The 14,547-nt window shown below is 38.6% G+C and overlaps 1 protein-coding gene across 2 annotated transcripts in view; it reads left to right on the plus strand.

Annotated features, from left to right (window-relative positions):
* mpp3a (membrane protein, palmitoylated 3a (MAGUK p55 subfamily member 3)) overlaps window positions 1-14,547 on the plus strand; it is a 42,988-nt gene that overhangs the window by 8,588 nt on the left and 19,853 nt on the right. For both annotated transcript variants that reach the window (XM_017682840.2, XM_017682841.2), the window contains exons 2-11: window positions 2,885-2,943; window positions 3,967-4,085; window positions 4,193-4,270; window positions 8,761-8,841; window positions 10,229-10,366; window positions 10,667-10,748; window positions 13,133-13,218; window positions 13,309-13,383; window positions 13,476-13,672; window positions 14,406-14,470. In XM_017682840.2, coding sequence (XP_017538329.1) covers window positions 2,907-2,943; window positions 3,967-4,085; window positions 4,193-4,270; window positions 8,761-8,841; window positions 10,229-10,366; window positions 10,667-10,748; window positions 13,133-13,218; window positions 13,309-13,383; window positions 13,476-13,672; window positions 14,406-14,470 — 958 coding nt within the window. In that variant the 5' untranslated portion in view covers window positions 2,885-2,906. The remainder of the gene's footprint in view (window positions 1-2,884; window positions 2,944-3,966; window positions 4,086-4,192; window positions 4,271-8,760; window positions 8,842-10,228; window positions 10,367-10,666; window positions 10,749-13,132; window positions 13,219-13,308; window positions 13,384-13,475; window positions 13,673-14,405; window positions 14,471-14,547) is intronic.

A 14,547-nucleotide genomic window follows, 5' to 3' on the forward strand; every position in this document is an offset into this window, starting at 1 on the left:
GAAATTTCCACACTATATATTGAACCACCTGTATTTTTTAAATTATGTCAAAAACTGAAAAATGACAGAAATATGAGATTTTGTTCTGATGGCAGCGATATATACACTTTAGATTTTTAGATTTTAGACTTTATGTGGGTTTTTTTCTAATACATTAAGCAGATAAATGCTACATTTCAGTGTATTCTCTGTGCAGGATTATTCAGGGATGCCTGAACTTTTATATGACCATATGTCATCATTGTTAAAACCCAATCTCATAGCTCTGAAAAGCTAACTTTACAGAGAAATAAAAACCTTCCTTAACTTTGAATGGAAGATAATGAAAATCACTTTCACCATATTTTTTTGATCATTTCTTATTAAGACATTGTAAAAGGCAGCTGGTCTTTTTCAATTCTGTAAAAACAACAAAACTGGAGATAGTTTTGCTTTGTTTGGACACTAAAAATACATTCAGAGACCACCTTTCATTTATTTAAATTTCAGTCGAAATGTCCATTAACTCAGAAGTCTCAGAAGTGCACATTGAAACTATTTTGGCCCAAAAACAGCTTTAAACGCCTTCCAGTATCTTCTAAATATAATTAATAATGATATACAGTCTCTTCTACAAAGACATAGCAGATTTAAGATTTAAATGAAACTGAAATGAGTTTAGAGAGATTAATGATTTAAAAGTAAACTCTCATAAAAGCTGTTTTTGTCTTTAAGACTCTGAGGCTGAGAGAAACTGAACAACAGTCTGATTAATGCTGTAAGGGAGAGAACTGCTCAGGCCCAGGGCCCTCATGGAAAAACCTCCATCCCCTTCAGTCCTTCATTTAGTCTGAGGCATTTTAATGAGCTGCTTCTCTGAGGACCAGAGAAGCCCATTACTGGAACAAAGCTCCACACGCTTTTCAATATACAAGTAGTGCGAGATTACAAAGTCATTTATATTAATGAGACATCTACATTTTCTTAAAGATTTAGCTGAATTATGAGCCAGTTCACGCCAAGACAAGACCAGCTCCTTAAACTAAAGTCTGAAGGATTACAACAATGCAGCATGATGGAATATAAACATGCAGGACTATTTCAGGGTCATTAAATATTTGATGTGTTGCTTTTTCTCATTTTCTAAACAAAAAACAAAAACTTTACAGGTTTCAGCAGAGGGGATCTCTAGCAGAGAAGACTTAAATGTCAGGGAAAATCATCAAGCTTGTATTTAAACAAGGTATTGTAGTAATGCTATAATTATATTGCTATTGTTAATGAATGGGCTAAATTCTTGCCCAACAAAACATTGACCAATCAGGATTTTCCCCTGTGTTTAGGGCTTCAGGAGCCAAACTGAAGGCTTTATGCTGTAATCATGAATTCTGCCTTTGCTCCGACTCAGACCTAAAAGCCTTCATGCAACCTCGGCTGATTGAAGTCAGAAAAATGTATGTTCCCCGTAAGCTAGCACTTGTTTAGCTTCTGTACAAAGGTTATAAAAACTATTTACACTACAATACGAGCTGTTTACTTGTGATTAATTTGTTTTAAATGTGGAGGCATTAATGCATACAGGTTAATTAAAAAAAATCTTGCACCAAACAGCTGAGCCTTACAATTATAATTCTTTTGTATAACTGTTTTTAATCACCTGTCTATTAAGCACTTTGAGCTGGCATGAAAAGTGCTATAAAATAAAAATGATGATTATCGTTAAATTATTCATTACTTAAGTGTCCCAGTATGTTTAGCAATATCATAAATAAATAGCAACTGATACACAAGCAGAAACACAAAAATGATGTTTAAGAAGGACACAGTCATGATGTAATGATTTGATGGACTGGCACCTCTGACTTCCTGAGTGGGACTTATGAGTTGGAGGGATGTTACTTCATAGGTTCTAATGTTTCTGAAGGCAGGTTTTATAGTAGATTCCCTCATAGGTGTGCATTGCTCCTACTACTTTACTATTCATGATGTTTGTAGTTTATGGACCATGTAAACACCACATGATGTCCTCCTAAAAAGTGTTCAGCTCATTAACGCCTGACCCTGAGCCCTTTATCACTGTTCAGCTGTGCGGAGAGCGTCCTGCAAATCATAGGAAGCTCACCCAACACACACACACGGAGTGAAATATGATTAGCTTAAACGACAAGAGTATTGATCTGTGTCTCTTGGTCTGTTACAATCGGAGTCAGAAGCTGTTCTTAAAGGGCTCATATTGTGGAAAGCTGATTTTTTAAAATAAATTAATATTAATAAATAGTGTTTGATGTAGCATGTAAACCTTGTTAAAGTGCTCCATTTGCTCCCCAGCCTATATATGGAAAATGTAAAGACAGTCTGTTCTAAATTCGTCCCAGTTGTGATGTCACAAAGGTTAAAGAAATACTGGAAAATGTGGAATAGGACATGACTAAGAACTAGGACTAAGAAAAATGTGGAATAGGACATGATCTCTGACATTTGCACCGTTACAAACATGCACCCAGTAATCTGCAGTCTTTAGTAAAGGGTTGCATGAGGCGCTGGCCCTGCTGACCTCTCAGCTGTGAAATAAAATGCAAGGAAAGTGTAGAACATGGGTTCTTTAAAGTCAGTGGTAATGGAAAATTATAGTGCATTGTCCATCCATACTGTATTTCCAAAACGTGGTACCAGGGAGGGACTCTGAACTGGCTGAGTGTTTTCTCTTGATGATGGGCTCAACTGCTAGTGCATGTTTTAGAGGAAGGAAAGGTCATTCTATTTTGATGGAACATAACAGACAATAATTTTGTCATTTATAGACATGTAGTGACATTCACAGCTGTTGCATTTAGCTGTTATGGATTACTTAGGTTGAACATTACTGTAAGTTTATGCTGTAGTTTCGTTTTGTTCTCTCCATCAGGTTACATTCTCAGAGCTGATCCATGAAAGAAGCCATGCCAGTCCTCTCAGCAGGTGCAGGTAAACACAGACACTCCATGTTCTGATCTTTCTTTCTGGCCTTGTCTCTCCTGTATGTTTCTGTATGTGTTTGGATGATACAACTGCCAGTCGACAAAGCAGGAAACACATATTTTACAGAAAAACCACCAATGCTAAATATAATATCACATCTATCAGCATTTAATTAATCCACTCTTTACTTTTATGCACCTACTGCCACTTTAACTCTGTTATCCTTCCAATTGTAAAACCAACCAGTTACAGCTGCATCCTCCCAACAATAGCTGCAAGAAACTACGTAAACTCTCTTAAACTGCCTGCAGATTTCTTTCTCATTAGTATCTGAAATGGATAAAGTAGGTATTTCTGAATCTCAAAACTAGAATTCCTTACCATGTTGACAGATACAAAGAAAATGAGACCCCTAAAAAAGACCTGGTAGAGCAAAAAAATCCACAGGTTTCTGTCCATCCTTCCACTGTGAGAAGACAGCTCAACACTATGAGTCTGAAAGGATGTGTAGCTGTCAAGCAGCTCTTAAGCCAGGCATGCACTGTGTGATTTTAGTCCCTTTTTAAGCCCCATTTGGTCAGAGCTGACTGACTTTCATGATCGGGCCGAATTTCAGCTTCATTTCACACATTTTGGTTGCTTGTCTCAAAGTCTGAGCAGCCTCAAACAGTGATCCCCATCCTTACTATGTAGTGCACTAGATTTCTAAACCAAATGAATGTGCGAAAGGCTATTTATTAGAGATATGATGCATTGGATGTGTGCTGGAGCAACTATTTTAATATGTGGTGCACTATGTAGAGAGCAGGGAGCTATTTGAGATTCAGCCAATGACATGGAGGCGCAGGGTGTTGTTTTAAATGAAACAGGTTTATTGTAAATTGTCTGTAGACAGATCTGACTGTAGGGGTTGTGTTTCACGTGCAGTGTGAGCATCCATGTCATTAAATGTCATTAAATTAAGTTTGTGATCTTTGACTTTTGCACCATTACAAACACATGCACACTAATCTGCTGTCCTGTTCGAAGGGTTGCATGAGACGCTGGCCCTGCTGACCTCTCAGCTGCGTCCCGATGCCAATCACAAAGAGGACATGGTCTTCCTCAAAGATGTCTTCAGCGAAAAGAGCCTGGCCTACCTTATGAAGGTGTGTGTGCAGGTGTTAAGTCCACAGAGTGAACAGTAAGCTAACCTACAGTTCACTGAGCGATTCATTCTGACTTGTGTGTCCATGTGTTTGTATCTGTGTTCCAGATTCATGAGAAGCTGCGTCAGTATGAGAGACAGAGCCCCACGCCTGTGCTCCACAGCGCCTCCTCTCTGGCAGAGGATGTAAGTGACATTATATCTGAGTTCACATTACAGGGATAAAGTGGCAAAAATCAGATTTTTAGGCCTAAATGTGAACATAGATCTGATGGATTTAGAGCCACGTGGCTGCAAAAATCAGATCAGTTAAAGTCAGATTTGGAACACTTTCGTTTGTGGTCCACTTCCATATTTGTGGTTTTTTTTTTTTTTTGGTCTGTTTGTTTTTGTTTTTGCTGCACAGGAACATATATATTACACCTCATTGTTTGGTGGTGGCAGCAATGGTTTCATTTGAAGGTAACATTGTTGCTGTTTTTGTGAGAGTTTGTGAGTCATATGTAAGAGTTCGGGCATCTCTGGTCGAATTACAAAACACATCATCTACAGAGAACACACTTCTGCACATTTTAATGCACAATTACTGTTTATTTGATGAATTTGAACTTTAACATACAGAAGTTATGGTACATTTTACACACTATGTGATCAGTTTTTTAATGATAAGTAAAATTCAGTAAACCAATGGAAAATGTGCTCTAAAATGTTCAGAAAAATGCCTTCTCTATAGAGGATGTGTTAACTTATGAGCATAAAAACAGCCTGCTTAACTGTACAGGATACAGCAATGTTTGAAAATGGTCATGCAGAAATGAATGACAGTGTTTGGTGCATAAAGCCACACACATCACAAGTGAACCTCAGGAGAACGAAAGATATGCATATAAATAAAATAATATACAGGACAAATGTAGGATATGGGCCCTTTAATGACAGATATGGTCCAATATGAACAGCCAGAAAGATCTGACCTGAGCAACGAATCAGAACTAGGCAATAATAAGCAGTAATGTAATGTAATATGAATGTAACCTATGCATCCTGCCCAGCCTAACAGTAGAAAGCATGTGGATTAGATTAACACTCTGCACTCAGATTATTAGACCTGAGCACCTTACACCATAATGTTCTCTGAGATCAATCACAGGAAGTCAGAATGGCCTCGTAGCAACTGGAGGCATTATAAAAGGAGGAGAAGGCAGTTAAACAGTTATATGAAATATGAATGGGATAGCTCATAACTCTGTTTACAGACAGCTCAGTCTTTGATTAAAGGAGCCAGTACAGTAGTAGGTGGAATAACCTTAGAAACAGATTCTTTGTGAGTTATTTGACATTTGACAAACTACTTCTACATTTTTTTAGGATTTTACCTGTTATTTCAAATACACTGGCTATCAGTCTGAGCTTTAAAGACCTCTCACCATTTAAGTACATAGAAGCCTGGTCTTGCATGACTGTAAATAACTGCCCGGGGGCATTGCTAAGATAGCTGCTGAGTGGACAGTTTTCCTATACGGACTTTATAGCAGCTCTTCTGTAAAGAATATTGTCTTTGTTGTAACAAAAGTTCATACCTCTGAAGTTGTATTGCCACAGAAGAACAAAAAAACATCCATTAACATTGACGTTCCATTGAACATGAAATGTTCCTACAATGTGGACTAAGGACAGCTATTATTTTGAAACCATGAGAAAAGGGTGACACTTTACTAGGGCAGTACAATGCTACAAGACACCTACATAAGCTTGTTGTAACAACTGACTTAAACCTACGTCAAAAGGCTTATTCTAATGGGCAGCATATGTTATAAAAGCTGCTTTTTGGTCAGCTAAAACGTGTGAACGTCCAGTTACATCAAGTTTTTGTTTATGATGGATCAGATAAAGAAACTAATGTAAGTAAATGGCAACAACAGTTATCTTTAAATGCTTAACCATTAGTTGATAGAGGTAGGAACAAGTAACAAGTAAGTCTTAAGTTTTCACACCGAGTCAAGTGCCAAGTCAAGAGAGTCAATTCTTGATTTAAGTCGCGAGTCAATAGTCTTAATTTTCGAGCCCTAAACAATTCATTATGCAATCTTCAGCTAATTTGAGGCCATAACACTGGACAATGGTAACAATACTGTACCTTTTTGACAGCATGTTAGCAGCATATGGCAGTATATTCATTATTTATTTATTTATTTATTTTTACCCTTCCAACTAAAATACAAAATCCATGAAATACAGATAACCATGACAGGCATCCTGTATACACAAAGAGTGGTGCACTGTACATGAAAAGAATTTGGAAGTACTACTGGAAAAAAACAGTTATATTTTTGGGTACACTGGGATTAAAGGATAAAAAAAACTAGCTCAACCAAATAAAAACAACCACTAGTTTGAACTGAATTTAGACAACAATAGAAACCAAAACGACAAGGCTGAACACAGTTTACAGTCAGACGCCTCTCCGTGTTTTTTCCCAGTCTGGGTCTCGAATCTTTCCAAGTCTTTAGGCTGAAGTCCGAGTCAAAGTCCCAGGAATTAGTGCTGAAGTCAAAGCCGAGTTGCAAGTCTTTCTTGATTTTCTCGAGTCGAGTCTCAAGTTATCAAATTCGAGTCTGACTCGAGTCCAAGTCATATGACTCACGTCCACACTTCTGCCAACTAATAAAATAAGTAGATAAATAATGATGCTTTTATGATCTAATAAGTATTTTAAATGAGGACTTTGTGCCGACAGAGATGGATGAGCACTCTGGTGGAGTGAAGTGAACAGAGCTGAGTATGTGTGTAGGTTATTTCAGAGTGATTTGTCTCATGATGACACTTAACGTTTCCACTTTTGACAAGCACCACAGACTCAGAAAAGCTGAGACACATTGGTTTTGAACTTGAAACAGGGAAAAAAATGCTCAGTTCTCTGTTCTTTCATTTTAAACACTGTTTCCAATGTTGATTCAGAATAGTAAATAAACAGTAATAATAAATAAAAATAAAAAATCTGTGAAACTACTTTCTTTCTGACCTGATCTCTAGCCCTATAGCCTCTGTTCCAGTGAACTGCCTTCTGCTAACATTATTTACATAAATCCATCTGATTGGATGAAATGCGCAGGACTACTACACAAGATATGTTGGATCATGTTCATGTGTGTTGTATGTCACATACACGACCATCTGTTTTTGTTGTTGTTTTTATGTGTGATAATCAGCTTTGATACAGATCTGGGTCTGTATCTGGACCAGGGTGAAAACCCCTGCAGCAAGGGTGTTACTCAAAAAGTGACAAGGTTTAATGGCACTGGCAGTATTCAAGCTACAGCACCCACAAATATTGGCACCCCTGGTGAACATGAGCAACACAGGCTATAAAAAAGACATTCTTTATTGCTGATCCTTTTGATATTTTAGTCAAAATATCAAACAATCTAACCTTTATTTAAAATACAGTGATTGATAAAAAAATATATCTTATCAGGAAAGAAATATTCTTCTCAAATTTGTGTGTGCTACAATTGTTGGCACCCTTTCATTTAATGTTTTGCTCAGCCTTCCTTTGCAAAGATAACAGTCTGATGTTCTGATCTGATCTGATCTGAGCAAGTCCTCCTCACAGAATCTCTCCAGATCCTACAGATTCTGAGGTCCACACTGTGACCTGTCTTCTTAAGCTCAACCCACAGGTTGTCTATGGGATTTAAGTCAGGGGACTGTGGTGACTATGGCAAAACCTTAATTCTGTGCCTTAATTCTGTTGATTTTAAGGTGTGCTTTGGATCGTTGTCCTGGTGAATGATCCAAATTATGGCCTAGTTTAAGCTTTCCGGCTGAGACAGTCAAATTTTAATTTTGGTCTCATCTGACCACAGAACACAGTCCCACTGAAAGTTCTAGTAATGTCTGGCAAACTGTAGGAGCTGGAATTTGTTGGTCCTTGACAGCAGAGCCTTTCTTCTGGCAAGCCCTCCAAACAACTTGTGGCCATATAGGTGGTGTTTGAGACATTTAGTTTGGGAGACATTCTGAGCCCAAGACTTACTAATACCTTGGAGATTTTTTGTCCACTCAAATCATCCCCCTCACTGTGCATGGGATCATATAGACATATGTTCTCTTCCCAGGAGATTCTTAACATGTCCAGTTGTTTTAAGCTTCTTACACATTGTCCTGATAAGGGAAATGGCCATTTTCAACTGTGTACTGTTTCCTTGCAGCCATTTCCTGATTTGTGCAGCTCAACAACCTTGTATTGTTCATCACTGCTGAATTTTCTGGTCTTTCTAAAAGTGAAGAATGAGTGAATTAGAAAGTCATAGCTGGGCATTTAAGTGTTCCTAATCGCTCAATTGAACTTTAAAACACAAAACATGAATGGGAATGTACAACTGCATTCCACTGTTAAGAAATTTTAGGGGGCCAATATAGGTGCAAATTTTAGTGTGCCAATAATTGTGGCACACACAGATTTGATTTTTATTCACAATAATATTTAGTTTTTTCTTTCAATCATTATTCCTTAAATAAACGTTACAGTTCTGCTAATATTTTGAATGAAAGATCAAAAAGAAAATGTAATAGAGAACATTTTCTACAGCTAATTCATGATTACCAGGGGTGCCAGTACTTGCGGAGGGTTCAAAAGAGCAAAGATAATTCATCAGTTCCCCTCTGTTTGGCAGGTTGCTGAGGAGTTGCAGAGTGGCCCCATGAGTGTGGAGGAGAAAGAGCTGCTTCACTTGCTGACATCACCTCACTTACGGGTACATGCACCCTCTAATGCCCACAGGGAGTATCAACCACAGACAAAGTGTGGCAACTACAATAGACAGGGCTGCTGTCCTTAAACCACCTTTGTGTACCAGCTTACCATTTTAAACCGGTCTTTCTGCTACAAATCCTTTTGTAAACCAAGTCTGTCCAAAGGAATCCCTTAACTCCTTAAACTACACCTAGGTCTGAAAGTGGGCCTACACTTCAGTCCTTCACTCTCAGAACTACATGACAGTTTCTGAATTTAGACCATGCCTTTAACATATGGTCATAGTTAAAAAAGTAGAGATGGACATTTACAGAAGGTTAACCTTTTTAACTCCTAGGAACCACTAGCTGGCATAGGGTGGCATATTCTTTACTTAATAACTTTTATATTTCATAAGCTTCATTCAAAAGGTGGGTGTCATATGAGAGCTAGTTCTTACCAGTCAAATAGATGGGTGATGTAATTTTTGGCATCTCTTCAGTGATCTGCTCTGTAAAAATAATTTTTATAAAAAAATACAAAGAGTGTCTAGATTTTTATCTTTCAGCAGTAAATTGTTCATTTGAGGGGAGCTTTTACAAAAAACATTGTAACACCAGGAAGCAATGATGAGGCAGACACATATGCAGAGATAAGCAAGATTTATTACGGGCAAATCCATATCAAGACAGTCCAGGGCCACAGAGCCAATATGTAGAGAATACTTCAAACAATACATATGCTTCAAACACTACTAAACAATTCAAACAGTACAAACAAAGACCAGTGACCTAACACGGGAAAACACAGGACTTAAATACAACAGGGAAGACGAGGGACAACAAGACACAGGTGGCAAACACAGGTGGTTACGATCTACGAGTCTAGAAACAAGGGGGCAGGACAGGGAAGAATCAAAACAAAAAGCACATGGACAAGTAAACAAAAGCACATGGACAACTGGGAGGGGCCAATCTTGACATAAATTCAGAGGGAAAAAACGAAATAGACACATGAGCCAAAGCTCACCATTCCTAAAGCACTGACCAGAGGGGATTATAGCCCCCCAGGACTGGAATGTGAAGCAGTGGAACTGCATTCACTGGAAGGAATGGAGCTCCAACCAAAACATTTAGGATACCAAGATCCAAAACTAATCTTCCCTCATCAGTACCTGACCCCACTCAAATTTTCAAATCTTTCACCACAATGTTCCCACATCCAGCGTAAAGCCTTCTAAAAAGAGTAGAGGCACAAACTCAGAAGAAAACATGAGTGAGCAGGCGTCTGCAAACTTTTGGACATACAGTGTTTTGATATGATTTTCTGTTGTACTGTCACTTTAAGATTAATAATAACAATTCTGAAGTTTAAGGGGTTAATATTGTTTATTTTCCCTCTCTTTCTAGGCGGTCCTGTCAGTTCATGACACAGTGGCCCAGAAGAACTTTGACCCTGTGCTGCCTCCTCTTCCTGATGACTTTGAGGACGAGCTGGAGGAGGAGTCAGTCAAGATTGTACGCTTGGTCAAGAACAAAGAGCCTCTGGTGAGAGATGGAGAGTGAGAGGAGTGGGGTAAGGGACGGGACTGAGAAAAAAAAGGAGATAAAGGGATTATTTTGGCAAACAAAAGTGGATTTATGAGCCTCAAGCCTCCTTCTGCATTTTGAAGATTCAGTGTGACTCATTTTTGCTCTGACTTGCTGAAGTGTTTGATGAATATTAGGATGGTCCAAATGACCTGATTAGACAGATCTAATAAGAAATGTCCTCTGTATGTCTGTGTTTTTGTCTTTGTCCATCTCTCTGACTGGCTGACTGGCCCTGTATGTGTGTCCTCCACTCAGGGGGCCACCATTCGGCGTGATGAAGCTACAGGAGCTGTCATTGTAGCACGTGTTATGAAAGGAGGGGCTGCTGACAGAAGCGGTGAGTGGTACTATGATTAAACTGCATTTTAAAGTGAGAGACTGGCAAAGAAAATCACATTAACCGCAGTGTTTCCTTACAGCCATATACATAATACAGCCAATCAGCCAAAAGTATGTGCACCAAATAGCATCATGCAAAACACATTACTAAATGATCACACTTGCAAGTAATCTCAAACATCCTTGCTTAGTTTCTGATGCTGTTTGACATGTTATTGCCTATAAACAGGCCTGGGTAATGAAGCTATAGGAGACAACAGGTTGAAGGGCCCCTACTGAACCACCTTGATAGTGTCAAGAATTAATTTATGATTTATATTATCATAGGTTACATGAGAGCTGTGCAGCAGCAGTATACAAAATTACAACCAGGTTGTCTATGGTGCTAGAAATTCACCTCATGAATGAATTATTTGTTATCCAACATCCTACAGTGATACAACAATAGCAAGACTGATGGCAGCAACGGCCACTTTGAGCACATCCAAAAAACATGCCTCAGTCATCTAAATATTTCTTTGTACCATAAAACATTAATCAACATAGGTTTATATGAACCCAACAACCAGTGCAACAATTGTAAAATATCAATTAAAACCACACAGTTAAGATGTAGACAATTTGCTAGAATGTCTGCATTGTGCTTAAATTATGACAAAGCCTTTCTGCTTGGAGAGTGAGAGTCTCATGAGGTCCATTCAAAAGATTCAAACACTGTAGCCAACCATGTGACCACAGCTGCTCCCAGAATATGATCTATAAGTCGTTTTTATTCAGGTTTGCACCTTCGTGTGTGTCTTACTAAAAAAATCACCCTACTACTAAACCTCAGTGAGCATGTGTGCTTTTGTGTGTCTCTCTCATCGATTGTGATCATCATTCTTTTGCCCCCCCCCCCCCCTTTGTGGATCTCCCTCTTCTCTGATGTGCCATTGATCTGTTGCTGAGTGTGTGGATGGCCTAATCACTGCCAATAGATGGAGTGCATCATGTTAAATCTCACAGCAGTTCAGCAGACTGTAAGCCTGCTCATTACTGTAATAAGTGTACGGGTACACATTTAGAGCTGTGTGGGAGTGAAGGAGCCTCACCGGTTCAGTAAATCTGAAACCAACTGTACTAAAAGGCGAACCCAACATAAACCTTAAAGAGAAATAAATGACCTGTTTATTTTTCCTTGCAAAAACTTTCCAATCAATCCCCACTCCATGCACTCCATATATGGGAACTTACATGGCCAAAAAACAAGCTGTTTTGAAATAATCATGGTTGTGATGTAAGCAAACCATGTCTTCATTTTCCTATTCTGCCAAATTCATTTATTTCAGTTAGGCCACCATTTCCCCATCATTTATTTCTCAGCCTTTTTGTTTGAAAAATTGTCCCATTTCCACGTCAAATGTCAAAATTGTAAAGGAAAAACAAGCAAACAAATGAATACATAAATGATTAATAAATAAATCACAGTATTTTGTTGTAATTGTTTTTCAAGGTGTCCTTTGTAATGCAAATGTGTGTGCATGCATGTAAACAAACAGACCAAAAACATTCTAAAAATTCTAAGCACTATGTGCTGTGATTTTACTCACAGCTCTAATCATCACCCTGGTTCAAACTCCAGGCATGAAGCTAAACACCCACAGCTCCAGCTCAGTGAAACTCATCAGCTGCACAAACGGCTAAACTGACCTGCTGCTGTGTCAGTTAGCCAGAATATGTTGTTTACAACAGAAATATTAAAGAATAAACAGATAGTGGCTGTAGATAATTAGTTTTATTCAGTTTAACTTAACATCATCAGAGCCAACTTCCACTGATTTTCCATGGCAGCGGATTTTAGATGGGTTCTTATCATGTTATTGTCATGTTAAAGTGATGCACTCATTAGTTAGTTTTTACTTAATAAGACATGACTTATAGATTTGTGGTGCAACCAAAATTATTCAAAGGATAGTTTAAATCTAACTAGTGTAACTAAGGGCTTAGTAAAGATTTTACATACAAACTAAAGTAGAAACTTACGCAAATCTGGTGCAACTCAGTCCTGGAGTATGTATGAATGGGTGATGAACGTATTGACAAGTCAACAAGTTGCTTCATTGAAAAAGCTTATTCATTAATGTCCCCCTTACCACAACAGTACAAATGTAGTCAATCGGTTGTGATATGTTTCGTGATTTAAGTTAACTTCACTGAAATTACAAGGCCAAAGTATTTAACAAGTAATGGAAGCTTATAACCTACCATTTATCACTGTGCAAACCTCTAGAAGAGAACTATGTCGAATGATGTACTATATACTAGATCACGCGTACTATATACCACAGCTATAGAGATAAGAGATAATCTCTTACCCTCAATGTGCTCTGTATTTCTGTACAGGTCTTGTGCATGTAGGTGATGAACTGAGAGAAGTCAATGGAATTTCTGTAATGCACAAGAGACCAGATGAGATAAGCCAACTCCTGGTATATCACTCCTCTTCATTATCATGATTAAGTACCGTAATCCATTTTTGCAGGATGGGACTTACTTTCTAATCTGTTCTCTTCTATTAGTCTCAGTCTCAAGGCTCCATCACTCTGAAGATCATCCCAGCCATTAAAGAGGAGGACAAGCTGAAGGAGAGCAAGGTGTGTGACAGTAGTAATCTATTAAAATCCCTCATATGGGATGATGCAGCTATTGCAGAAAGCTTCAGACACACTAAGTGTAATTTCTGCAGGTCTACATGCGGGCTCTGTTCGACTACAACCCGCTGGACGATAAGGCCACACCCTGTCAGGAGGCAGGACTTCCCTTTAAGCCTGGGGACATCCTGCAGGTGGTGAGTCAGGATGACGGTACCTGGTGGCAGGCGAAGAAAGTGGGAGACAGCAACCTGCGTGCAGGACTCATACCTTCCAAACAGTTTCAGGAGAGGTGAGATGAAGTCTGCAACAATTCGCATTGTCTCAGATGGGTTTAGTTATGATTCAGTGAAATTAATTTTAGCGACTATGAATTTGAATTGCCATTAGAAGAAGTGAATATAATGAACTCAAACCTGCTAAAATGGCTATAAAAGTCCTTAAAAACTCAGCCTTATTGCACGCTGGGGCTTACTATTCAATGCAACTATTCAATTCAGTTCAATGCAAACTGGCTCAGCTATTCTTAAGTCATAAAAGTATGTAATAAAAGTTTAGAACTACCTGAACTCCTAATTGAAGGGGTTAAAAGCTGCTGGGGACTGGCTAGCATGAACCCCTTTTCCTAAAATTAACCTGGCTTCTAGGACCAGTGAGGCAGTCAGTCCTCACTAGGTTTCATTCATTGTTAGCCTTTTTGCAGTTTTTCACTATCATTAAATGCAGAAATTAGGCTGCAGAAAAATGCTACAGATCTCTACAGGGTCATAAACTATTGTCAGCATGTTTTCATGTAAGTCATCAACAGGACTTCCTGAAAGGAATTTGTTCACTGTGCTGAATGACCAGGATTAAGCCTGAAAGAGGTCTCTCTGGTTGTCTTACCACACCTAATTCATCACAAAGACTTACTTCCTCATCTCCCCTTCCTTCCTGTAACACCAACCTCTTTCTGATGGTCATTTGAGCTTCTCACTTAAGACCTCTGTCTTATTCTTCACTTGCTCTTCATCTCTTACCTTCAGGCGTTTAGCCTACAGACTCAAAATGGGGACGTTGCAGAATCCCAAATCGCCCAAAAAGCCTGTCTGTAAGTAGAATTGTCCTTTTTCATATTTTAGCATTAAAAAGGAATTCCACTAATTTATCAAAATGTCCAGATTATTC

Source organism: Pygocentrus nattereri, chromosome 14 (genome assembly GCF_015220715.1).
Source record: "Pygocentrus nattereri isolate fPygNat1 chromosome 14, fPygNat1.pri, whole genome shotgun sequence".
Lineage (NCBI taxonomy): Eukaryota > Metazoa > Chordata > Actinopteri > Characiformes > Serrasalmidae > Pygocentrus > Pygocentrus nattereri.